The following is a 26,902-nucleotide window of genomic DNA, read 5'->3' on the forward strand; positions in this document are numbered from 1 at the left end:
GCAGTAGGCTCAGCCAATCTGTCCTTCAGAACCTATTCGAGGTGTAGAACCCAACTCTGCCACCTAGGGCCTGTTGTTTGGGTTCAAGCTGTTTTCCTCTCTGTTATCAACTGCACCAGTGCTGTCATGCCCATTGGCACCTGGTTAGGTGTCTATTGGTCCCCTTTTTTGTTGGGGAGCAGCCTGTAGCTAGAGATTCTCACATGTGAGCACTACTATCCCACTTGTCCTCAGAAAAAGCAGAGTTGTTCTCTGAGGACAGCAGGATGTTAGTCCTTACGAAATCCGCCCACCATCCTGTGGAGTTGGGTTTCTCCTATTTTTTTATTTTAATCATAATTCTGTATTACAAGACTGGAGAGGAACCCCATGTGGAAGCATGGTATGGGGTATGATGGGCATGCTCAGTGTGCCTGGTCAAAGTTCTATAAAATAAGGTTTCTGCATCGGGGGCTCCATCTGAAGATGTCACCCATGTGTGAGGACTGGACTGCTGTCCTCTGAGAATACCTATTACAGGTAAGCAAATCTGCTTTCTCCCTTCTATATACTTTCATGTTGTGTTTATATTGTACACAATTAATATGAATAGATTTGAAAATTTACCTATAATAGGCAAAGTATTCACCTGCACATTAGCTTGCTTTCCCCCTCTAGATCAAGAATTCAATATCATAATTTGTAATGTTTGTGATTGCTGGTCAGGAGAGATGTCAGTCACTGCCACTATTGTCTGCTAAAGCCTTCGGATTAATTTAATCAAGGTGAGGTGCTAAGAGATGGATTGATGAATTAAATCAGCAATAACTTAAGCTGTTTTTGTTAATGAAGTCTGTATGATCTGCTCTAGTAAATTCCTGAAATAGATCACATACTCCTTGAAATCCTACTGCATGCAATGAGTTTGACACATCACAATAACTTGTAAAGTAATATATTGCCTGTTCATGCTTCTGAAGACACATGCCCAGTGCAGGAGATTATCTCTTAGTGTGTTTGTACCACTATAGAAATAAGCAGTAATAGCATCACTAAAAGAAAAGCTGATGGAACACAATCACAAAGGCCATATGAAGTATTTGATAAAAATGACCTAGATCAAGTTGTAATTTGCAGAGAAACTCAGTTCTGACAGTATAACCCACCAAAATAAAGCTCCTTAAAATACTGTCATATACATACAATATTATTTTTCTATTTTATGAAAATGTAAATGTTAGATGTATAATCTGTCCAAAATACCTCTAACTGCTCCTAAGTAATCCAAGACGTTTTATTAACCAACTATAGCATTAGATGAGGAGTATGGCAGATTGGTTAGTAGCAATACATTCATATCTTTCATGTCCATTCATTATATAAATTAATATATTCTATATGCCTGGCAACATTTTAACATTTAGTTTGCTAGAAGAAAAAAATTTTCGATTACAAATGAGCAGCTACAAAAAGTACCAAGGTGTGTCAATATTTTTACTTTATTACATATTCTGTGATACAGTTAATGCCATCTTTTTCATGTAGGTGATGGAGAATGATACAAATTGTATAAGTTATAAGAAGGTAGACTATGCAATTAACATTTTTGGTTGGAAGAATGGTGGCACATATGACAACTGGATCTAAATTTCCAAATGCAAGAAGAAAATGTTCTAGAAAATGTAATTCCTGAAAAACTTTATTGTTGCTTCCAAATTGTCATTTTAGTCATGTTTGTTTTACACACAGTTTTGTTTTTTGTTATCTAATCTTAACATAGTAGAAGATGGCAGAAAAAGATCAATTACCCTAGTTCGCCTAGGCTCTCCCATCCATATTGCAGGGATGTGACAGCCTGTCTTTATCAATGACAGTGTGTGGTATCCTTCTCATCCATACTCTACTTGTGCAGATCAGCACACAAGATCCCCCACCTAGTTCACACCCAACACATCCCTTTCCCTATCTAACCTCAACGATTATTAGTAGTAATCCAAACGGCTACTAAAATTAGGTTAGGCCATGACGCAGCCACCTAGCTTACCAGGTCCTCCTGTGGCTATGCAAGTGTCTGTATTTTCACCAAGGCTTCTAGTTATTGTACTTCCAGCTTGTAAGACCAATCCAACTCATTTTTAATTAATTGTAGCCTGATCTAAATAGCTACCAATACTAGTGTAAATGTGGCTCAAACATCTGGCATTGTAGTTAACCTGCACAGCTTGCTTAGGTTCGGCTACATGAGCATTAGAATTTCAGGGAAGACTTATTTATTTCTTTACTTGCAGCCTACAAGACAGACCAGCTTGCCAAATAATTCTGTCATCACGTTTTTCCTGACAGACCTCTGGCTGTATGGTTGTCTGCATTTGTACTAGGATCTCTTAATATTTCATATAACCCATGTTGCTATTCATTCTAACAGCCCCAATACTTACCCTTAAATCATCTAATTAAGGCAGTTTAAACACTTACACATGACCAAACAGCACATGTTTATGCTTTCTCATTATTGTAACTGAGGATCCTCTCTGCCTGTTGCATTCCCTCATAAAAATAGTTTACATGGTAATGTAGTAAATGATTACAGATAAAGATGCAAATGGCCTAGCACGTTGCTTGAGTAGTAACTACCGCTCCGTGCCAGTCAGAAATGTTACATCTAAAGTTGTTAAAACGTTTACCCCTTTTCTTTATTTTCATCTTCTGTTTATCCCATGCCTTTTTGAATTCCATTACCATTCTTGTCTTCACTACCTTTTCTAAAGACAAAACAAAAAGGTGTTTTAGAAAGAAAACCTTAAATACATTTTTCTATAACACTTGTATATTTGGTATACAACTCTGAGACCTTTGCATTACATAAATTCATATTTGTTATTTAATTGATCATGAATAAAAAAATATATATATATTTAGGTACATTAATACCTGAAATAAGCAAGCAGGTTTTGTGCCTGTTTCAAAATAGCTAAACAACCCAAACTTAATATCTGTATTTTTTTTTTCTCTCTGGCCATGTTTAAAACAATTTCACACAATGTGTGCAGAATGTAACACCTAACCTGCGTACATTCAAATATTTCTCAGTTCCTGAGGGATAAAGAACATTTTTTTTATTGGAATGTTGCTGGTCTGCTTGTGAATAGAGAGGAGCCAGGACAGCTTCCCCCTGGCAGCTGTAAAACATAGCACATTTTTGAAAGGGAGACAGTAATAATGTGCTAAATGCTTTTCTCTAAGCATGATTTGTAAGGCTTTTTCATTGCCTGACTCCTTTGCCTTGACCCTAATATCAAGGGGTTCTTGTGCCCTATGCCATGTCTTCCTGGCAGAAAAAGGGAAACAAATGAATCAGGCATGCTAGCAAGTGGGTAAAAAATGGAGCCCTGATTGGTAATGTCATTTTATACTGTATTATATATGACCACCAGCTTAAAACAGTCAACAGTGTGCGCTGCCAGACCTTCAGAAGAACGATAAACTTTTAACAAGTACTATTTTACTCTCTGCTATCTAGTAAGGAGTATGCCTTTCACCCTGGTCACTGCTTTCATTATTAATATTTTAGTTTATTCATTAGTTTTGGTAAGCATTTTTTGATAGGGCAACGTGGTTTTATAAATATTCATTTTGTACTGTACTGTGCTGGTTGCAAACAATATGAAATGCATGAGTGCCACATCATTTTATATAAAAATGTGTATAGCTAGGTGATATTACACAGCCTATTTATAATGTGAAAATATTTTTAGAAGCACCAAATTAGCAGTGAAAAAATATTTGTTGCAAAATATATCCTAACTAACCAGCCTTTTGCCAGTGATTCAGGCTGTAATAGCATACTTGTTTGTTTTCTTTTAAAATAATTTATTTAATGTAGTCTTATTTTGAAGTCTAAATAAATTAGATTCTTATTACAAAGTCATATTTATTTTATATGAAGATTGTTCATAAATGATTTGTTAAATTTGTGTAGGGAAGACATGAGTTAAAGAAATTGCCACTTCTGAAATAGGCAGGGAGAACAACCAATCTGACTTTTATAAATGCTTATGCCACATGCTAATGCCATTTTAGGATATAGTTATACTGGGCTACAGCTTATTCAGGAAGGACAGAGTAGGAAAAAAGAAAGGAAGGTGACATACAAAAAAAAATAGCGTTAAAGCAATAGAGCTAAAGGGTTTATGAGGGAAAGAGGGAATGGAACATTTATTTGTATTGGTGTAAAATTTACACATCCATCACAGGCAGAGGAAATGAATAGAGGTTTAATGGAGGATATTCTGATATTTGATTTTTTTTTAATTGCATGACCAGAGAATTAGATCAAGAATGTGTTGGATGAATCCCCCATAGGAGGCTCATAAATAAACTGCACAGCCTGGGGTGAGATGGCCGTTTTCCACAATTGTTCTGCTGTTTATAATTGTGTATTTTATTCTGTATTTTGTTTTATTTGTGATTTTGTTATGCATGTTAATATTATGATTCACGCTGAGCAACCTTCTTGGACTGGGGATACGATTAATAAGAATTTAAAATAGAGGGTAATACCGGACCTGGTGCTTACCAATGGGGGGAGAGTTTCTGAAGTTGTAGTGAATGCTCCTCTGAGATTCAGTGCTCACCAGATGGTATGATTTCAATATTGGAGTGCAAACTGTGATGGTTCATTCCAAGGTGAGGGTCCTAGACTTCAGGAAAGCTAACAGTACATCAAGGAGTTGTTAGCTGGGTGGCACAATGTCTAGAGGGAAGCAGAAAGCAATGGGCAGAACTGAAAGATATTGTAAAGGCACCTAAGCTTTTTGTTTGGAAAGTTGAGGTGAAAGGAGCCTGCTTTGACAGAAGTAGCTGAAACGGTAAGGGGAAAAAGGAAGACAGGCAGAATATATGGGAAAGTAGGAAAGCAGAGATGAAAATAGTTAATACAATAAAATGAGCAGATTTTTTTTTAAATATGTTGGTGATGGAAAGAAGGGCAGAAGTAGCATTGTGAGACTCAGAGGTGAAGGAAATTAATATGTAGGGGGTGATGATTTTAGAATTTACATGGTGCTTATAGGATGTTTTAAGATAATGGGTTTTTTAAATTATATTATGGACTACATTTTGTGTAATAATTGTAATACAATTTTGATTTACAATATTTAGTGAACCCATTTTGCTTTGTTAATGGAAAGGAGGTTTTTAAATGTTATAAAGTAACTGTTTGAGGAAAAAGCGGAATTGCTTATTAGATTTCTGTCTGGCGTCCACTGAGGAAAGGCCAGACATAGGATCATAGAAAACAGACAGAAATGAGATTAGAAGTGAGGTTAACGTCAAATGATTTTCAGAAGACTGTGTTCATGAGGAGCTAGCTGAACTAAAAGTAAGTAAAGCCTGGACTGGACAGAAAGATGCTTGGGTGCGGAGAGAGAGGAATGGTCAGTAGTAAAAAGGAGGCAAGACCTAATTTGGAATACTGTGTCTAGAGACCACACTTTCAACAGGATATAAACTGGATGGAGTCGGGATGGAGGGTGGCTGCTAAAATGGTCAGTGGTCTTTACTGTAAAGCTTATGGGGGGGGGGGACATACTTAAAGATCTAAACATTTTAGAGGAAAGATGTGCTAAGGGAAGATATGATAGAAACCTTTAAATACCTCGAGGATGGCCTTCTTTCAACTGAAAGGTTGCTCTGGAACCAGGGGTGATAGGATGACGTAAAGCAGGTAGAGTCAGGAACAATCTAAGGAAATATTTCTTTATAAAAAAAAAAAAGGTGGTAGATGCATAGCACAGCCTCCCAGTGGAAGTGGTGGAGACAAGAACAGTATCTGAATTCAAGGAAGCATGGGATAAGCAGAAGGGATCTCTGAGGAAGTGAGTGGGATTTTGGAGACTGGGCAGACTACATAGTTAATTTGGTCTGTTTCTGCTATCACATTTCTGTGTTTGTGCTTCCATGTTTAAAAAAAATATTGTACCTTCTGATCTGTAAAATATTCAAAAGTAAAACAAGAGCTACATAATTAACATTCAAACAATCCACCGATACAATCATGTAACTTTATTGTATGGGTGTCAGTAAGCCAATAGACCACTGGTCTTCTCGATCGTTCACTCAAAAATATCTTATTTTCGGTCTCTCTTTTTTATTTCAAATAAAATCTCCATGTCAATTGAACCTCAAAACACGAGCTAGAGCTACATAAATATTCAGTGATGCAGATGATGAGCAGTACTATTCATAGTGTTAGTTATATCAACAGAGATAATGGATTGATTTTATGAAGGTACTGGAAGCAGTTTGTATGGTGTAATTTACAATCTGCTCTCAAACATGGGTGCAGCCAGGAATGAAGGAGAAGTATCTTAAATGTGAAAAAAGCAGGCAGCAAAGTCAGACCAACTAATCTGTAATTGGAAGAGTGTATGTGCTGCTCCAGAATTAGAAATAGTGATGAAAAGGACCATCTCTGGCCAGTCAGATGTTAGTCACAAAATTAGGTGTAATGTGTTTTCTCAGTGCTCAGTGGCATTATAAAGGAATCCTAATGGTTACGGTGAAAGCAAAAAGCCACATTTGAAGATTTTAAAGAGGGCAACTATTATAGGAGTGCCTCTTATCTAAAGAACCACTTAAACAGAATAGGATTAGCAAAAGGTTAAGTATTGTTTTTCACATATAGATGAATTTTAAAAGCCCTGGTGTGCACCAAAATCAGGAGATACGCTCATAAATTGGGCCGGCGCACACGTTCGCATGTATCTGCCACTATGCCCACAAGGAAAACTTTTGCAAGAAGGGTGGGAAGTGGACCTGATCTAGGTGGGGCTTGGGCGTGTCGGGGGAAGTCCAAGAGATGTGCACGTAAAACATTTACCCACCGGAGTCCCCTGTTGCATAACTTTACTACTGCTATGGATGGCATGCAACAAAAAAATCTAGGCTAGTCAGTGAGGTTTTAAGGGTTGGGGCTAACACGGGGAAAGGGAGGCTAATAGGGGGGTTTGCAAGTCCTATCCCTGAACTGGGAAAACTAGCTATGGCATTGGCGTGCATCCCTTATAAAATTGCCTCAGATGGTAGAAGCGGCATTTGCTTGCTCATCCGCATGTCCATCTAAAATTGTGCTGTTTTATAACATGCGTGCATGTCATAAAATGGACACGTCTCTAGACGCGAGCCAGCAAATGCACGCACATGTGCACCCACCCCAAACTCCACCCCTTTTCCAAATTAGCATTGCACCATGCGTTATGGTGCTTTGTCGCATGCGTTAAGACGTTTTTCGCATGTAAAAAGCCCATAACGTGGCTTGGAAAATAACCCCCCTCAAATGGCTACAGCCTAGATATTTTGGAGTAGAGGAAGAACATGGAATATTGTGTCTGATGTTGATAGTCTTGCTTCCAGAAGGATACAGAGTTGAGGTGGTCCAGAGAAGGGTAGCAAAATAGTGCGATGACCTAGAGATCTAAATAGAGGAAAGGCAAGACAGGGGAGATATTATATAAACATTCAAACACCTGAAAAGGGGTGGTAGTACACAAAAAAAAACAAAACATTTTTTCAAGGAAAAGAAAGTTCTAGGAGTTTGATATATTGCTCTGAGGGAAAATAGTAAGGGGCAATGTCAGGAAATATTTTTCATGGGAAGAGTGGTGGAAGCGGGCTAGGTGGTGGTGGCTAAAACAGTGATGGCGTTTGAGGGCATGGAATGGACACAAGATCCTTAGTGAGAACAGAGCAGAAATTACAAGCTAGTGAAACATGTTTTAGTGTTTATAGCGCTGTACTCGGCTGATTGAATAATAAATGTTAGGATTACCAGAGTGAATGGCAAAATGGTTAATATGGAAATATTAGAAGTCCTAGTGGACACAGGTAACCATCTGACTGGGTTTGTCTGTCTAACTGCGATAGACTGTCTGGCAACTGGGTCTGTCTGGCAAGCCGCAGGCTGTGTATTGACGAGAAATCTTAGTGGAAACGCAAGATATGCTTTTGGGATGTGCAGCTTGTGTGGTTACACGGGGTGCCAAGCATTAGGGAGTGCCAGTGCCCCTTCCTCACCACTGTTCCTTTTCTGATAGGGCCTGCAGGACGGAGAAAGATTCTATTGAATGCTGCCCCTTTCCCTGCAGTCTACAAGGCCAAAGTGCTGCTACCCCCATTGACAGGAAGACGGCACTGGCTGCATTTTTACCTATTTGGGCCTGTTAGTGAGTGTTTGATTTTTAGTAGTATTTTATATAATAAGCTGACGAGCTGGGAGTGCTTTGGGATGTAGAAATTTGGGGTAAATTAGAACAATTTACCAGGGATTCTTCCCCAGTATTTTAAAGTCACTCTGTGGCTGACAATGATGATATATCCTTAGCACTGTGGACAGACTGGGTGGACTAATTGGTCATGTTCTGCCATGTTCTGTCATGTCCATGTTTCATAATGGATGGATAACTGCATTTTCACTGGCAGCAAAGCTATGAAAGTTGATTCTCTAATGAAAATGTGGATGAGGGTGGAAGTGAATCCTTATTTTATTCTTTTTTTCTTTAGTGGGGAAAAGGAAAAATGTATTTGGAGCAGATCTCATTGAAATGGCAGTACAGTTTAGCGAGTTGCTAAGCAACCTGAAAGCTATTTAACAGGGTGACTTAAAGCTTATGTTGCAGTGTAAGAAATGAAATACGGCTTCTCTCCACATTCTGCATCATCCTGTGGAAAGGAAAAGTAAGGCCAGAGCAGATGTGCCAATGAGATTTATAAAAATCATTACTTTAGGTATAAAATTAGAAGTTTTAAGGCACTTTTGAGTCTTATGAAAATAAATATCAAAATATTGAAAGCATCAAGCCTTGAAGTATCCACAGGAGAAATGATCCATGAGAATAAATATAAAATTAAAGCACATTCTGAAACAATAATACCTTTCAGTGCTTCCAGGTCATGTAAAGACTGCTGACTGTATTGATCAAAAATAAGGATCAATTGTAATGTCTCCATATGCTCTGTGATAATCCAGAAGAAGGCACAAAGACTTACAGGACGAACATGGAGAGAGCTCTGGAAATTGTATTTTTGCTGCCATATTTTTTGAGAGATTGAAAAGGCGGCATGGTTTGCACAACATCAAGACGACTGGAGAAAGAGCCCGTGCTGATGTGGATGCTGCTCTTGATTATCCGGAGCTACTGAGGAGAGAGTCCTCTAAGAAAGGGGTGTAAAAACCAGAGGAGGTTTTCAGTGCTGGTGAGACAGGTCTTGTCTTGAAGGAAATGCACTGTAGAATCTTTTTTGCTAAGGGAAAAAGGTCTATTTCAGGTTTAAATTGCCAAAGATTTCCTGAGACTTCTCCTGAAAGCTAATGATGTGGGGATTTTGAATTGTAGCAGATAAAGATGATGATGAGCCAGAAAACCCCACAGATAAGATGTAGGAACCAAGGCAAACAATCAAGAGGTTGAGACTGAAGAAGGAAGATGATCACAGATTGAGTTGCTAACTTTCAAAAGAAGAAAAACATTGTTTTCAATACCGCTTGCCTAGTTTATTTTTCTCCCCATAGGACTGCATGCCCATGTTTATAATGGGAGACTATAGGAAAATGGGTTTTGATGTATGGGAAAATAAACTGTGAAAGAATATCTTTTCCATATATTGAGGAAATGCTGTGTTCCAAGAAAGGGTGGTGTATACTTGATTGGTGGTGTATACTTGGTGGTGTATACTTGATTGTCTCTTAGTGGAGAAAGTAGGACAAGAGCAGTCTTGAAATTGAAGAGTACATGGAGCAAGCACAGAGGATCCTCAACAGTGAAGAAGTGATGTAGGAAAAATGGACAGGGTAAATGAGCCATCTTTTTATGTGTTTCTATATATCTCTTGTAATTGCAGTCTGTAATTAAATCAAGAAAAATATTTAAGAACTAGTAGTTTTCACTGTAGCATAGTTAGACAACTTAAGTTAAGTGTCAGTGACCAGCAGTATATATAATTTAATATAGCATTAAGTTTTATTATAGATAGGTTGAGGGTTTAAGGGGAGTATTACGATAGGGTTACATAGTTTTAAATATCTTTTTATATTTTTTGCTGTTTCTTTATAGGATTTTTAAATGGAGTTATAAACATGAGGGGTTAACTGGATAAGACATCAGATGTTTAGATTTAAGTCCTTCTGATCATCCTAAACTTCTCTAGATGCTTTCTTCTGGATTGCACTGGCAGCAGCATCTAGGTCAACAATGGCAAATCTGCTATATGGCCCGGGATGCCAAAAATAGCAGTTATAACCTGGAACATGTACTAAAGGCACAACTCCCATTTCACTTTCACTGACACTGGCACCTAACAATCTGACAAACTTGTCATTTAATGGCACCAAACTCAAAAAAGTCATCGTTGAGCTAATTCAACACCTATGTGACCGCCATGTTACTACTAATATTCTTGATTGTTCTTTTCCCTCATCTTTAGGCAAAATTACATCGGTGTTGATGATCATTTATTTTGGTGGTTTAAAAAAAATTATTCATTCAATCAAATGGGTAGAATTTGATGTTTGTATTATTATGTCTGCTGCAGTTTTCAAGCCTATAGTATGTAAGGTGGTATTTTACTTGTTTAATTTTTGATTGGTTACTTCCTTTTCAAACATTATTGCTTACAAATGTATTGAACATAGGAAAAGCCTACATGATATTTGAAGGTTCTTAACAGATATAAGAGAAATGAGATTCCTCCCACTGAAATATATTGGCATAAGGTGACTTTAAAGAGTGAAATTTGTGACACTGGAATATACTTTATATGCTTTTTAAAATGCTAAAACTTAGAATGTTGCAAGGCCTACACAACTGATTAAGGTCTTCTGATACTTTAAGTCCTGTGAAAAAAATACTCAGCATGAATGGAATATGCATATGTTTGACAAATTACTGAAACACTGTTTTGCAATGTTCAGATTTGTACCATTTTCCTTGCTTTTTATGCTTTGGACTTATATGATTACATTTGATAAATCATAGCACGTGAAATACAAAGGAATATATGAAATCTTGTGTTTTCCTTTCACTTAAATTTTTTTTTTTTTTTTTTTAATACATAGTAATTGCTATGAAAAAAACAGAGGACATATCATGTCCGAAGGAGCTGCTAGTAGATTTGGACCACAATAAGTTTAAGTGCAGAGTCCAAGGTTGCTCCAAGGCCTTTCGCAAAGCTAAACTCCTAGATTATCACTTGAAGTATTACCACAGCACAGATAAAGAGGTGGAGTCCGAAACAAACTCACCTGAAAGAGCAATGCGAACTCGAGCTACCTCTGCGACAGTGCCAACCTCAACCCTAGAGTATCAAGAAGCCAAAAGACAGCGAACTGTGTCAAGCTCCTCCTGTGAGTACAATTATATTAAAGTGTTAGAAAACTTTGTTGGTTTTGTTTGTTTTTTATTTTGGATTGGCAGCTTCCTTCTTTCCTTTCTTTGGTCATGTTACTCGATTAGAACCAGACCATGATCTTTTATGTACAATTAACCGCTGATGGTCTCCAATTTTAACCTCCGCTCCTACTGCCTAGCCAAGTCATTGCAGTGATGGTGTTTGGCCAGGGACCACCTTTCCCTCCAGAACCTGGTATGCGTGCGCCCTGAGTCTGATTAGTAAGCATCACTCTTGAATGATGGTTGGGATTGCCTTTCTTTTCAGGCCCTCAGAACCAGTGTTCACAGCCCTAAAATTACTAGCTAACATTAGGAACAGAAGCCAGGATCTGGAATCAAACCCCAATTTCAGGCACAGCACTGTCATTGAGCCATCAGGCTGGCCCACCTAATGTCTGATTTTGAAGATAAAAATATCCCTGATATCAACAACATTTTGTTGCTTTATTAATCTTTATTTTATGATTATTTCTGAGTGGAGATAGGAGGGTTTGGGGAAGATAATTCAAAGCTTTTGGTCACCAGGATTAGTCCAATCTGTTCCTGACAATTTGAAGCAATCTGTAATACCCTAACAGTTGTGAAACCACTATTTACTACATAATGAGGAACCTTCAAAGTCATAAAGCAGATATCCAACATAAAAATGTTTCTATTAACTGATTGAAAGCTGTAATTGATTGGGGGTGGGGAGGAGAGGAAATATGTAATCAGAAGCTTAAACAGTGTATCCAACTAATACTGACAGCTTTTATATTTGGACTTGCTACTGAGTGAGCTCACTGATCACTTTAGGTAGAGATAATTTGTTTCAATTTGCTGAGTACATTAGTTAAGTTGAATTGCCATGAAATACCAGAATTCCTCTGTAATGTGATTTAAAATTAAAATATCTTATCAAGGTTTTTCAGACCTGTTAAACAACAGGGATTTGTTAAGCAGACAATCCTTGGTCTTTTATAATTTAATTGGTCCTTCCCTGTATGTACCCGGATCAGTCCAGACTCCTGGGTTTTGGCCCCCCCCCCTAGCAGATGGAGACAGAAGTTTACAAACCAAACTCCGCCTATATCTAGGCTGGTGCCACCTACAGTCTGGCAGTATTCTTGTGTCTCCTAGCAGGTGGAGAGGGTGCAAAACCTACAGTCTGTGCTTGGCCTAAGTTTTTAGGTGGTAGTTTAAAAAAAAAAAAAAATAGAAGGAGTTAGAATCAGTTAGGAGAAGGACCGCAGAGGCTTGCCTGCTGGTCCCAGATCCCGCCTCCCAGGGGAGGGTGAGGTCCTGAGGGGACCGTTCCCTCTGGTTGAGGCTGCTGAAGAGTGGGGGAGCCCCATATTTCGGCATACCGTCGAGGCTGGGGGTGACACCGGGGATCCCGGTTCACTCCCCACAGCTGGCTCCAGACCCAAGGGATAGGTAAAAAAAAAAAAAAAAAAAGTGGTTTTGTTTGTTTGCCCTGCCTGTTATCTCTTTCTCGCTCTACCTCCGTGGGAACGTTCCGATCGCTGGCTTGCTCGTCAGGAGGGGGAGGGCCCGTTTCTTTATTTTCTTCGCGTGCTCTTCTCTCCTGTGCCGCAGCAGAGTATGCCGAGGCAGGCTGCTTGTCGGGCCTGCGGGTCCGCGGTGGCGCGGCTGTCTCGGGACAGCCTCTGCTCTTCCTGTGTTTCCGGGGGAGAGGGAGCGTCAGTGCTGACGTTGGGGACCCGGGGGGGGGGGGGGTAGGCAGACTTGCGCCGGGTCCTCCGCGGGCACAGCGGCGTTTTCGGCCGGGTCGTCCTCGGGGCTCCCGGGGACGTCCGCCATTTTGAATGCGATTTCGGCGGGAACAGCAGCCATTTTCTCGCCTCGGGGAGCCAAGGCAAACGCGGGGCAGGCGGATAGTGGGGAGGACATCCCTCCACCGCATTTATCTCCCCACGCAGGACCCCTGGGGGGGACGGATCGGCGAGGCCCATTACTCCCAGGGAGGATTCCATCTCTGACTGGTATGAGGATGGGGAGTCCTCGGATTCATCGTTTAATTCGCAGTTTGTGCTCCTTATGCACAAGGCCTTTAAGGCCCGTTGCATGGCCAGGAAGCGATCCCAGGATATCCCGCCTCTGGACTCAGGGTCTAGAGCGGGGAAGAGATCTAGACCCATCCCAGTGACTGAGGGCCCAGCCAAGGTCCGGCCCCTCCGGTCCCGGGCTTCCAGAGGTGAGCCAGGTTCCTCAACAGATTCAGATGAGCCGGAAGGAGCCTGCAGAGGATCAGGACCTTCCGTCCCAGCCCCCGAGGGGGGTTGAGGGGGACGGGGAGCCGGGGGCCACGGGTTCTGGAGTCTCCCATGGGGTAGAGGGAGATGACCCGAAGGGAGATTGTTCCGGAAGGATGAGCTGGGGCCCCTTATTCCGGAAATCCTGGGGGAATTGGGGATCCAGCTCCCTCAGGTGGAGTCATGGCTCGGCATGACAGATCTGGTCGTTTTGGGACTTCGGGGTCCTCCCTCGGCTTTTCCTTTGCATTTCTCAGCTTCGGATTTGCTCTTTAAGGAGTGGGATACTCCAGACTTGGGGCTGAAAGTGGCGAAGGTGATGGATAAACTGTATCCCCTGCCGTAGGACGCTCTGGACCTGTTGCGCTTGCCGAAGATAGATGCGGCAGTGACAAAGAAGACCACCATCCCGGTAACCGAGGGTACTGCGCTTAAGGATTTGCAGGATAGAAAATTGGAAGTTCAGCTTAAGTGGATCTTCGAGGTCTCAGCGTTGGGAATTCGTGCAGCGATTTGCAGTAATTTTTCCTTAAGAGCAGGTCTTCGCTGGGCGCAGCAGCTGTTGGCCAATGAATCTCTGTTCCCGGAGGAGGTGCGCCAGGCAAATCGCTTAGAAGCGGTTATTGCCTACAGTGCGGATGCTTTTTATGATCTTTTGCGCACCTCGGCCAGAACAATGGTTTCCACGGTAGCTGCACGGCGCCTGCTATGGCTCTGTCATTGGTCCGCGGATGTAACCTCCAAGGCCCGGTTGGGATCCTTACCCTTTAAGGGGAAACTGTTATTTGGCAAGGAATTGGAGGATCTTATTGAATCCTTAGGTGAGAATAAGGTGCATCGGCTACCGGAGGATAGACCAAGGTACAGAGGGGTTCCAGCTTCTCGTCCTCATTTTCGCGGCTGTTGCCGGTCGTGGACGTCTCGGGGTTCGAGTTCTTTTCGTCACAGTGCTAACCGACAGCAGTCTTATGCGCAGTCCTTTCGCGGGTGCTGTTTCGGTCGTCCGGGAACTGGTCAGAGTGTGCAGGGAGGTAAGCCTGCACAATGATGTGCGGCCTGTCCACTCCTTGGTACCCAAAATTGGCGGCAGGTTGTGCCGGTTTTACGAGGAGTGGACCAGAATCATGTTGGATCAGTGGGTCCTTGAGGTGATAAGACACGGTTACGCGTTAGATTTTTTTACATCGGCTGCGCCGGTGTTTCCTGGTGTCGCCTTGCGGTTTTTCAGAAAAGTGCCAGGCGGTACGGGCGACGCTGGCTCGGCTTTGAGATCTCGGGGCAATTGTTCCGGTTCCACCCGCCGAGCTCCGCATGGGCCGATATTCCTTCGTAGTGCCCAAGAAAGAGGGAACGTTTCGTCCCATTCTCGATCTGAAGAGTGTCAACAGATGTCTTCGAATTCCTCGGTTTCGGATGGAAACATTGCGTTCGGTGATCGCATCCGTGAGAAAGGGGGAGTTTCTGGCCTCCCTGGATCTCACTGAGGCGTACCTCCACATTGGCATTCGACCGGACCACCAGCAGTTTCTCCGCTTTGCAGTGCTGGGGCAGCACTTCCAGTTTCAGGCGCTCCCATTTGGCCTTGCGACGGCTCCTCGGACGTTCACCAAAATCATAGTGGAGGTGGCAGTGCGACTGCGCAGGGAAGGTCTGTTGGTGCACCCGTATTTAGACGATTGGCTGATTTGGGCCAAGTCGGAGTCGCTTTGCCAAGCAGCTGTTCAGCGGGTGCTCCAAGTGTTGCATTCTCTTGGTTGGGTAGTCAATGTGCCCAAGAGCCACCTGGTGCCGTCGCAGTCCCTGGAGTATTTGGGGGCTTTGTTCGACACGTGCCAAGGAACGGTGTCGCTCACACAGGGGCGAATGGTCAAATTGCAGACGCAAGTTCGACGATTGTTATCCAAGCCGGTACCGATCATCTGGGACTACTTACAGGTATTGGGGTCCATGAATTCTACCCTGGAATTGGTTCCCTGGGCATTCGCTCATATGCGTCCTTTGCAGTCAGCGTTGCTATCCCGCTGGCACCCAATATCGGAAGACTTTCGCCTCCCCTTACCATTGACCCAGGAGGCCAGGGCCAACATGGCTTGGTGGCTGTGTCCAAACAACTTGAGTCGAGGGTTCTCTCTGGAGATCCCATCGTGGACGGTGATTACCACAGACGCCAGTCTGTACAGTTGGGGAGCAGTCTGTCTAAGGCAGTCTGTACAGGGTCAGTGGTCTCCTCAGGAGGCATTGTGGTCCATCAATCGATTGGAGACCCGAGCGGTACGTCTGGCTCTGGTGAAGTTCCTTCCTCTCATCCGCGGTCGTTCCGTCAGGATCCTTTCGGACAATGCGACCACGGTGGCTTACATCAATCGACAAGGGGGGACCAAGAGTCAGGCTGTGGCAACTGAAGCTCGATCATTGATGATATGGGCGGAGAAACATCTGAGCAGTATAGCGGCCTCTCACATAGCCGGGATAGAAAACGTCCAGGCGGATTTCCTCAGTCGCCACTGGCTGGACCCCGGAGAGTGGGAGCTCGCGGAGGAAGCATTCCAGCTCATCTGTTCCCGATGGGGCACACCCGCATTCGATCTGATGGCAGCTTTCAAGAATGCGAAAGCTCCTCGTTTCTTTGCTCGGCGTCAGGAGACGGCGGCAGAGGAAGTGGACGCTCTGGTATTGCTGTGGCCGACCGATGTGTTGCTCTATGTGTTTCCGTGGCCTCTGCGATAATAAAGAAATATTGGGGCCATCTGTTCAATACAGATGCACCATCTGAGGTCCAGGGGGCACTGCTGACTTGTAAATCAAGATAGACTGCTTTTCTGTCTCTCTTTCTCTTGATAAATAAAAGAAAGGATGTATCTTTTGAAGTTGCATGTCCCAGGAAAAGGGCTGTAAAATGTAGATATCGTCAAGGTTAGTTAATTTCTCAGGGCGCTGAGAAAATGCTTGAAGTAACAAATGTCCAAACAAATGTTTCTCTGTGATCCTCGTGACCCTAAATCAAAGAAGTGCTGTTTTTAATTGCTATGCAAACTGTACTTAAGGATAGTCTTTTCAATCACAAATCAGGTCAGTCTTTTTTAGACTTCTTAGGCTGGCCTCCTTATGCGCGCATAAGACTGGGTATATAATGAATAAAAAGGCTTTATTCAAGAGAAATATACTGTCTGTCTTGCCTGTTGCCTTGTGTTAAACTTTTTTATCGCACCTCTCATAGGCAGGGTGTTACGACGAATCGAGGTGCACCCAGCAGACGTGGTGGTAGTCGCTCCCGAATGGCCGAGGCAACCGTGGTTCACAGATCTGCTGAATCTGGCGGTAGAGGAACCACTTCGTTTTCCGTGTCTCCCGGATCTCCTGCACCAGGGGCCCGTTTGTTTCGACCAGGTAGATCGCTTTTGTCTAGCGGCATGGCTTTTGAGAGGCAAAGGTTGAGATCCAAGGGATATGCGGAGATGGTGGTATCCACTCTTTTACGTTCTCGCAAGATGTCTACGTCGTTGTCTTATGTGCGAGTCTGGAAGGTGTTTGAATCATGGTGTCTTGCGCACAATGTAGTGCCTACGTAGGCGGCTGTCTCGGATATCCTTCTTTTCCTACAGGACGGTTTGTCTAAGGGTCTTTCCTGTAGTTCCTTGAGGGTGCAAGTAGCGGTGCTGGGTTCCTTGCGAGGACGGATTAGTGGGGCATCGTTGGCAAAGCACCCGGATGTAGTGCGGTTTCTTCGGGGGGCGAGGCATTTGCGTCCTCCGTTTCGGCAGCCTTGTCCATCCTGGAATTTGAATGTGGTCCTTAAGGCATTGTGCGCGGCGCCTTTCGAACCTATTCGCAAAGTCACCCTTAAGGATTTGACTCTGAAGGTGGTATTTTTGGTGGCCATTGTATCAGCGCGGCGGATCTCTGAGCTTCAGGCTCTGTTGTGTTGAGAGCCCTTTTTGAGGATTTCGGAGTCGGGGGTCTCGTTGCGTACGGTTCCCTCCTTTTTACCCAAGGTGGTTTCAACGTTCCACGTGAACCAGACGGTCGAGCTACCTTCGTTTTTGCAGGTGAATGGTTCGGATACCATGGCTAAGGACCTTCATAAGTTGGATGTGCGACGCGCGCTGTTGCAATATCTCAACAACAGCCTTGCCAAAGACCTATCCAAACTGGACTTCACAGATGCTGATACCGCAATTAATTCCTGGCAAACAATCACACACGCAGTAGCAAACTCAATTTGCCCATTATCCTCAAAAATTATCAACCCAGCACGCTCGAACAAAAAACCCTGGTTCTCTACGGAATTAAGAAAACTCAAACAAGACCTACAACACAAGGAACTACGCTGGCGGAAAGACCCCTCCCCCACATCATTGGCTACTTACAAAACAGCAATGAGCTTCTACAGAACATCGATCACCCGCACCAAACGAGATTTTATGCCAAAAAAATACACGGTTTCCTATACGACCCGAAAACGCTCTTCTCATATGTGGCAGCCCTCACCACTCCCACTTCCCCTACCTTCTCAGAAGAAGAAGCCCAAAACAAATCTACAGAGTTGGCGATTTTCTTTGACAACAAAGTCAAAAACCTACTTGGCCCACTGGCAACATCCAACAAATCTTCAATAGCCTTACAACCCCCCAGCCAAACTCCTAGCCAAAATCCATCCTCTACTATTCTTAAACAGACGCTAGTATCTCTTGAACCTACATCATCCCTGGAAATAGAATCGATTATCAAGAAAATGAAACCCTCATCTCACCCTCTAGACCAAATACCAACCAAACTTCTCCTCACCATTCCTAACACCATTGCCAGATCTCTGGCAGACATCATAAATTGTTCCCTCAATCAAGGATCTGTCCCTGACTCCTTAAAAATTGCTTCGCTGAAACCCTTACTAAAAAAACCCAATCTGGACCCAGCCAACCCAGCAAATTTCCGCCCCATCGCAAACCTACCTTTTATAGCTAAAATAATGGAAAAACTTGTCAACTTCCGTCTCACCGACTACTTGGACTCCCACAATATCTTATACCCTTCTCAATTCGGTTTCAGGAAACGCCTAAACACAGAATCCCTCCTTCTTTCTTTAACGGACACCATCCTGATGGGCCTTGACAAGGGACAATCTTACCTCCTAGCCCTACTCGATATTTCTGCGGCGTTTGACACGGTAAATCACGACATCCTCATCAGCCGTCTAATGGAAATAGGCATCTCTGGCTCTGCACTGCTCTGGTTTAAATCCTTTCTGAACAACAGGCACTACAAAGTTAAAATAAACGACAAAGAATCCCACCCCGTCCCATCAAAACAAGGAGTACCACAGGGCTCTTCTCTGTCCCCTACCCTGTTTAACATATACCTACTTCCTTTATGCCAGCTGCTCAATAGCCTCAACCTCATCCATTTTATATACGCAGACGATGTGCAAATCATAATCCCCATCTCGGACCCCATCTCCTCAACTCTAAATTTCTGGAACGACTGCCTACATGCCATCAACCAGCTTCTCACGAATCTCAACCTGGTCCTAAATACGTCCAAAACGGAACTCCTGGTTATCTCCCCTAGCGATAACCACCCCTTCACTAATAACACAATAACCCCACTAGCAAGCCATGTCAGAGACCTTGGGGCCACCCTTGACTCCAGAATGAATTTCAAAAAATTCATTAACGCTACAACTAAAGAATGTTTCTTCAAGCTACAGGTCCTGAAGCATCTAAGACCGCTCTTACACTTCCAGGATTTCCGTTCTGTGCTTCAAGCAATACTGTTTTCAAAGATTGACTATTGCAACGCTCTTCTACTCGGTCTCCCCGCCTCTTCGACCAAACCTCTACAGATGCTGCAAAACGCAGCAGCCAGGATCCTTACAAACACACGGCGCAAGGACCACATCACACCTATCCAAAAAATCTTACATTGGCTTCCTATTCAACATAGAATACTGTTCAAAGCTCTCACTATCATCCACAAATCGGTCTACCAACAATCCTCTCTCCAACTCACCTTCCCTCTGGAACTACTTACATCTTCAAGACCAATAAGAACTGCCTACAAGAGTAAGCTCAAGGCCCCTCCCAACAAATCATCAGTTCACAACTCCATCCACAAGCGAGCTTTTTCAACAGCAGGTCCCCTACATTGGAATTCGCTTCCTCAAGACTTACGCCAGGAACAATGCCATTTAACCTTCAGAAAAAAACTTAAAACCTGGCTGTTCACACAAGCCTATCGTTGAAGGATTCCATATTAACCAACTCTCTCTCACCCTCCAACCCACCCTTCTCCCTCCCCGCACTCCCAAACTTTTTTCACTTTTTTCCCTTTTCCACTCGCAACCTCAACCCACCCTTTTCCCTCACCCCCGCCACTCCTCCCATCTGACATAACATGTATATTCCAGCTGTATATATTCCATATATATATATTTCCATGTATATTTCCGCTGATTATAATCCATGTTTTCTGTATTATTAATTTATTGTTTTATGTTAATTTATAGTTTGTAATTTTGTTAACTTATTGTTCAATTACTTAATTCTGTCCTATCTTCCGACATCCATGTTTTTACTCTCCCTGTTTTAATGTAACTTCTCTTTTCCACTTATACGTTAATTGATTTTTCCCCTTGTTCTAATGTAAACCGGTACGATAAGACCTGGTCTTGAGTGTCGGTATAGTAAAAGAAGTTAAATAAATAAATAAATAAATATCTGGAGGTCACCAATGCCTTCAGGGTGCCTGACCATCTATTCGTGCTCTGGAGTGGACCTCGGCGGGGTAATGCGGCTTCCAAGACTACCATTGCTCGTTGGTTAAAGGAAACCATCCGGTCAGCATATCTTTTGCAGAGGCTGTCGCTACCCGCTGGGCTGCGAGCCCATTCTACTCGCTCTCAGGCCACTTCCTGGGTGGAATGTCACCATATTCCGACAGAGGAGATCTGTTGGGCGGCCACCTGGAAGTCTTTACATACATTTGCCCGGCACTATCGTTTGGATGTCAAGGCTCCAGGGCCGGCGGGGTTTGGAGAAGGTGTGCTCAGAGCAGGCCTCTCCGGCTCCCAACCCAAGTAAGGTAAGCTCTGGTACATCCCAGGAGTCTGGACTGATCCGAGTACGTACAGGGAAAAGAAAATTAGGTTCTTACCTTTGTTAATTTTCGTTCCTGTAGTACCACGGATCAGTCCAGAGTCCCACCCAGTTGTGGGACTGTTGCCGGGAAAGGTGGCGTTGTCTGTGTGTTAGTCTCTTTATCAGTCAGAATGAGATGAGTTTCGGTACCTCGGGTTCTGTTCCCAGTTGGGGGGTTGTACACCGGTATCGAGGTTGTTGGTTATATAGTTTAGTTCTGCTTTGACATTAAGTAATACTGCCAGACTTTAGGTGGTACCAGCCTAGATATAGGCGAAGTTTGGTTTGTAAACTTCTGTCTCCATCTGCTAGGGGAGGGGGGGATCAAAACCCAAGAGTCTGGACTGATCCGTGGTACTACAGGAACGAAAATTAACAAAGGTAAGAACTTAATTTTCTTTTTTAATTATATTTTTGTGAGTTTTTCTTTGCAATAAAAATATAAAGTTACTCGAATATTCAAGAATATTCAAAATAAACTTAGTTGTGTGTGTCCAGTCTGGTGGACTTTAAATTTGTATTGCAAAGAAAAATGCTCAAAAAAAAAAAAAAAATTAAAAGGACTAATTAAATTACAAACATCCAAGGATTGTTTAACAAATCCCTGGCATTTAACAGTTTGACAAACCTTGATAAGTTATTTAGTTCTAAACCACATTATGGTTGGATTGTGGAATTATCTGATTTTGCGTTTCCCCTTTAGCTATTTCATAGGGCTTTTTTTATTATGCAAATGAAACACCAGAAGACATTTGGGGTCTGACTTAGGCCTTCGAGGAGAGAAAGATCTTATGCAGGACTGTCTTTGACAACAATACAAATATTTAATATCGTATCTGTACACTGGAATGAACATGGAATTCTTTCTCGGAAACCAGCCGCACAAGCGGGTGACATCATCTGAAAGTGCAGAAAAATTTACATGGCTTTACTTAACCTGCATGGGACTTCCTGCCTTGTTGCTGCACAGGACTCTCAGTTCTTTTATTGTCGTCAAATCTAGTGACACATTTTTCCCTCATCTCTTCAGAGCCAATAATTTTGCCCGCCTCAGTCGTTCTTCCTTTTCCATCTCTTATTTCCTTAGAGATAGGTTTTGCAGTAAATATATTTTAGTTGTTTTCCCTCTCATACTTTGTACCCAGTCTTATGTTTCTGTCCTAGTACAATCTTTTCAGAGGTTTCAGTTGAAATTTTTCTCCTACAATTTCATTTTTTGCTTTTGCTTTGGTGGTTTTCTTCACTGTGTCTGAGAAGAACATAACGCAAAATATGTGATGCTGGGTCAGACCAAAGATCCATCTAGCCACCCTCCTGTCTCTGACAGTGGTCAGTCTAGATCAGGAGTACCCAGTAAATCTCAAAAGGGTGAATAACCGTCTCCTGTTTACCTATTTCACCCCACTCATGATTTTTAAACCTCTGTTGTATCCCCTCTATCGTCTTTTTCTCCATGTTGAAGACGATAGAGGGGATACAATAAAGGCTTTCTGGTTTTTTCTCCTTGGCTTGTTTACACTCTATCTAGCCTCATACTTGCTGCTGCTGTCAATTACCCTATTGCTCTGGAGTAACTAGTGAGCTTTTCACTTTTCTGATTTTCCCCACAGTCTTCTTGTTTGTCAGGAGTGACAGCCTGAATTGATCGGCTTCCATCTTCCAGCCCTGTCGAAGATAGCTTTTGACTTAGCAGTTTGTTGTTGCAAAAGCTGCAGAGTAACCTAAATGCTTAAAATATTAAACTTTTCCTTTGCTCTATTGCTTCCTCTCAGTCTATCCTGTGGTCTTCTTTCCTTTTTGAATTAATGTATTTTATTTTAGATTTTAAATGTTTGTTTATGCACCTTTTTATTATTTATTTATATGTGCTCTATGCTTAATCTGAGCTGTTTGTGCTTTATTCTTACTTTGTATGTACCACTATATGATTCCTTCCTGATGTTTTGATACAGATCAGTATAGCAGAACCTTGATGTACTTAAATTCATGGTGGCGGGAGGAATGAAGTGGTAGGAACTTAAAAAAAAAAAAACCAATATTGCTTTAAAAATAAAAGGATTGTTATTTTTATTTGCTTGCCATCATATGGCCCCAATGCATCTAGGAATGAAATTCCTGATTTCTGGGAAGCTAGAGCCCACGGGGAACTATTGGTTGGTAGTTGGGCTGAAAGGGGTTGTACATGCCTGTACATTATACTGGCACTTTTGTTTGCCCCCCTTCAGCACCGGGGTGAGTAAGAGGAGGGGGCTGGAGCCTGGGGGAGCCAATCCATTGCCAATTCCTCTCCAGCTTCCCCTGCAGCAGTGAGAGTGGCAGTAGCGCTGGGACACTGCACATACCCAAGGTCCCTGCAACTGCTTCCTCCCACTCCCTGATGGAGAGGAGCAGCAGCCAAGGGAATCAATAAATGCACTTACTGTTTCTCTCCATGTCTGGCCTGTTGCTTCTCTCACTGCTGTGGGCCAAAGAGAGAGCAACCTGAAATGGGCTGGGGAGGATACAGAAGAGTCTGAAAGGAGGAGACGGGAATCTGAAATGTATGAGAGGAAAAGAGCACGAAAGGAGGAGGAAGGCGTGTGTCAAGCTTCGCATGTGTTCAGATTTGTGGTTAGTGCAGATAGACCTAAAATTGTGTGAGCATTTAACTGCACAGTGGAATTCCTTTGACTGTGGAAAGTGCATATAGATGTGCAGGATTAGGTTGACGTGTTGGGGCAAGGCACAATGGCATCAACGCAGCCCAACCCATCTAGCGAGCAGCTTTGTAGAGATTGGAGTGCCTCTTTATGAGGAAAGATTCAACCAAGAATTATCTAGACTTTTGTTCATACTGCTGCTTTGAGAAAAGTGCAATGCCTGGTATGTTTGTGTTTAATGTTTACAGTACCCTCATCCCATGTACATGCCTTACATCTGGAAATGCCTTTGACCAATAATCTAAAGTTGCCCAAAGGAAACAAGAAGAAGAGGTCCTCGACTTCAGTGAGCTCAGAGGGTACAGAGATACAATTGTTTGTGCCAGGAAAAGAGAAAAGTTTTGAGAATCTTCAGGAAAAAATGTTAAAGAAGATGATTGAGAAGGACAAACATTCAGAAGTTGGTAAACTACAATACTTTTGTTATTTCTAATAAGTAAGAAAATACTGATACACCAGATGTTTTGTTAGATAAGGCAGTTCTCTGCCTGGGAGCCAGCCTGGGTTTTATAGTAAAATTATTGTAAGAACTTGCATAATAAGATGCTTTAGATTAGAAACCTTTCAGCAGAGCAGGCTTTTTGCAGAGTGTAAATAATTGACAAAATAGAAATGAAAAAGTCAGCCTGACAATACGAGTCTCTTAGTAAGAATACGAATTCTAATGCTCATTTTATTTTTATGTTTTTGCAAAATGTAAAGTATGACACCTTAACCTCTATAGTTCCACTCAAACAATTGATTTATTTCTTATGTGATTACATCTCCAATAATCCAACTTTTGCAAATTGAGCACAAGTCTATAAACCAGTGAACTATTCTAATTGATGAGTCAGCAAAAACTTATAAGTAGTCCTAGAGAGGATAGTTGCTGAAGCCATTTCTATAGATAAAATAGTGCTTTATCTGTGGAAATGGCCTTTTGCAAAATTGCCCACCCAATATGCAGGTAAAATTATGCATGTAGGACTTATATGCCTGTACAAAGTTACCCGTGGTGTGAAGAGGCATGCTTGTGGGTGGGCTTGAGGTGGGATTTGAAATTTTCAAATTATGCCATACATTTTCAAAAGCATGCAGCTAATTTTTCCCGAAAAATCTCATGTACACACAAGCAGGTATAAATGTGCACTGGTAATTTTGGTGGTATAATTTTCAAAGGGAAAAGTACATGTTTAGTTTCTCTTTGAATATTGGTGCAATGTTGTGGCTAAAAAGTACTTAATAACTTTATATCAGTACAAGCAGTTGCATTATTATCCCCTAAATAACCAAATTATCGACAACCTGTTTATCCATAACTACTAATAAACCAACCCTATATCTCTTCCTTTGGGAGCAGTACAATTTAGGGTATAAACCCACTTGCTCTGCTGTTGCAATAATATATGCAGTTAATCCCTTGTATTGGATAGTCCGTAGATAAATCCAGTAGTTTGAAGTGTTAATTCTGCTTTAGTATTGTGGCATTGTTAATTATGAAAGGTCATAGAATATTGTGAATCCTCTCTTAGTGCCCCATAAGAGGGTAATTTTCAAAGGGGCTTCCTCAGGTGGAAGTGTTTTACAAGCAGAAATAGTTTTTACAGATATATCTGTAAATGTATATGCATCATGTCATGTTGGTGCTCAGGTTTACCCACACTGACCCGCGGTGTTCCTGGAAACAGAGTGGGGGAGGAGTTTAGATTTATGTGAATACGTTTGGATTTTAAAACCTATGTGCATACATTTTAGCAGTTGTAACTTGGGTAGGTAGATTTGGCTGGATAATTGTAAAAGAGGTCTTAAACACGTTAACTTCACTTAGAAAATTGGTTTAAACTTGGGTGCACTTTTGCTGACTTTATGCAGGCTGTTTTGAAATTATCCCCTAAATCAAGAATAGGCAACTTCAGTTCTTAGCCGCAAGTCTGTTGAGGTTTCAGGATAATCCCCACTGAATACACATATAGGGGCGGATTTTAAATGCCCTGCGCGCGTAAATCCGGCCGGATTTACGCGCGCAGGGCCCTCGCGCCGGCGCGCCTATTTTGCATAGGCCGCCGGCGTGCGCAGAGCCCCGGGACGCGCGTAAGTCCCGGGGCTTTCTAAAAGGGGCGTGTCTAAAATGGCGCTGCGTTGCGGGGGCGGGCGTGGTGGCGGCCCGGGGGCGTGGTCGAGGCCTCCGGACCAGCCCCTGGGTCGGGTGATGGCGCGCCAGCAGCCCGCTGGCGCGCATAGATTTATGTCTGCTATTAGCAGGCGTAAATCATGAAACAAAGGTAAGGGGGGAGGGTTTAGATAGGGCCGGGGGGTGGGGAAGGGAGGGGAAGGTGGGGGGAGGGCGAAGGAAAGTTCCCTCCGAGGCCGCTCCGAAATCGGAGCAGCCTCGGAGGGAACAGGCAGCGCGCGCTGGGCTCAGCGCGCGCAGGTTGCACAAATGTGCACCCCCTTGTGCGCGCCGACCCCGGATTTTATAAGATACGCGTGGCTACGCGCGTATCTTATAAAATCCAGCGTACTTTTGTTCGCGCCTGGTGCGCGAACAAAAGTACGCGATAGCGCAAATTTAGAAAATCTACCCCATAATGCATTTGCATGCAATGGAGGCAGTACATGCAAATGCATCTCATGCATATTCATTGGGGTTATCCTAAAAAAAATGATTGACTTGTGGCCCTCAAAGAACAGAGTTACCCCACCACCTTAAACTTTCAGCTGTTCTTACCCTTAGGAATTTTACACCGTCAAACTAAGTCTTGCTACAGGGCGTCCCTGCAGGTATTCAACATAGATATTCTTATAATTGATATGGTCACTGATCTAAAAAGGTCTCGATAGTTGCAAGGTCTGCTTTGACTTATCCAACTAGACTTTGATTTATTTATTTATTTATTTTAGCAGTTTTATATACCGTTGTACAGAGAATATCCATCTCGACGGTTTACAATATATTCATTATCAAAAAAGTAAAAATATAATAACACAAATATACCTAAAAAACAATTAAAAAGGTAATAAACATGAATTAATTACAATTACTAAAACAATTTGTAAGAAAATAAAACTACTATAAAAATCATACAAAGCTTAAAAGGATTTAGCTTTGGGCTTGACTCTCACTCTATGCCTTTGAATCTACTTTTATGTAATGCCTTTATTACATAGTGGAAAACCCTGTGACAACTGTGGAGTCTCATGGAAGATCTCTTCAAATAAATGCAGTCAGACCCTTAACGGGAAAATAATCACACTGCTTGGGGAGCTTGCAGGTCAGACCCCAAAGCTCATTTTCAAAGAGACATTTCCTAAGGTGTTTCCCTTTGAAAATCCAGGCTGGTGTGTACACCATGGGTATAAAGCACCCATAGATTTTGCCCCAGCCTTAAAGCAGATGCAAATTGTACTCA

The 26,902-nt window shown here is 42.5% G+C and overlaps 1 protein-coding gene across 3 annotated transcripts in view; it reads left to right on the top strand.

Moving 5' to 3' along the window:
* The window catches only part of PHF20L1 (PHD finger protein 20 like 1), a 375,592-nt gene that overhangs the window by 259,391 nt on the left and 89,299 nt on the right, over positions 1 to 26,902 (top strand). For 2 of the 3 annotated variants that reach the window (XM_029592049.1, XM_029592048.1), the window contains exons 12-13: positions 11,090 to 11,377; positions 23,699 to 23,910. In XM_029592049.1, the coding sequence (XP_029447909.1) occupies positions 11,090 to 11,377; positions 23,699 to 23,910 (500 nt within the window). Of the gene's footprint in view, positions 1 to 11,089; positions 11,378 to 23,698; positions 23,915 to 26,902 lie in introns of all 3 variants that reach the window. The other variant, XM_029592050.1, reaches the window with a different exon arrangement.

Source organism: Rhinatrema bivittatum, chromosome 2, assembly GCF_901001135.1.
Source record: "Rhinatrema bivittatum chromosome 2, aRhiBiv1.1, whole genome shotgun sequence".
Taxonomy (NCBI): Eukaryota; Metazoa; Chordata; class Amphibia; order Gymnophiona; family Rhinatrematidae; genus Rhinatrema; species Rhinatrema bivittatum.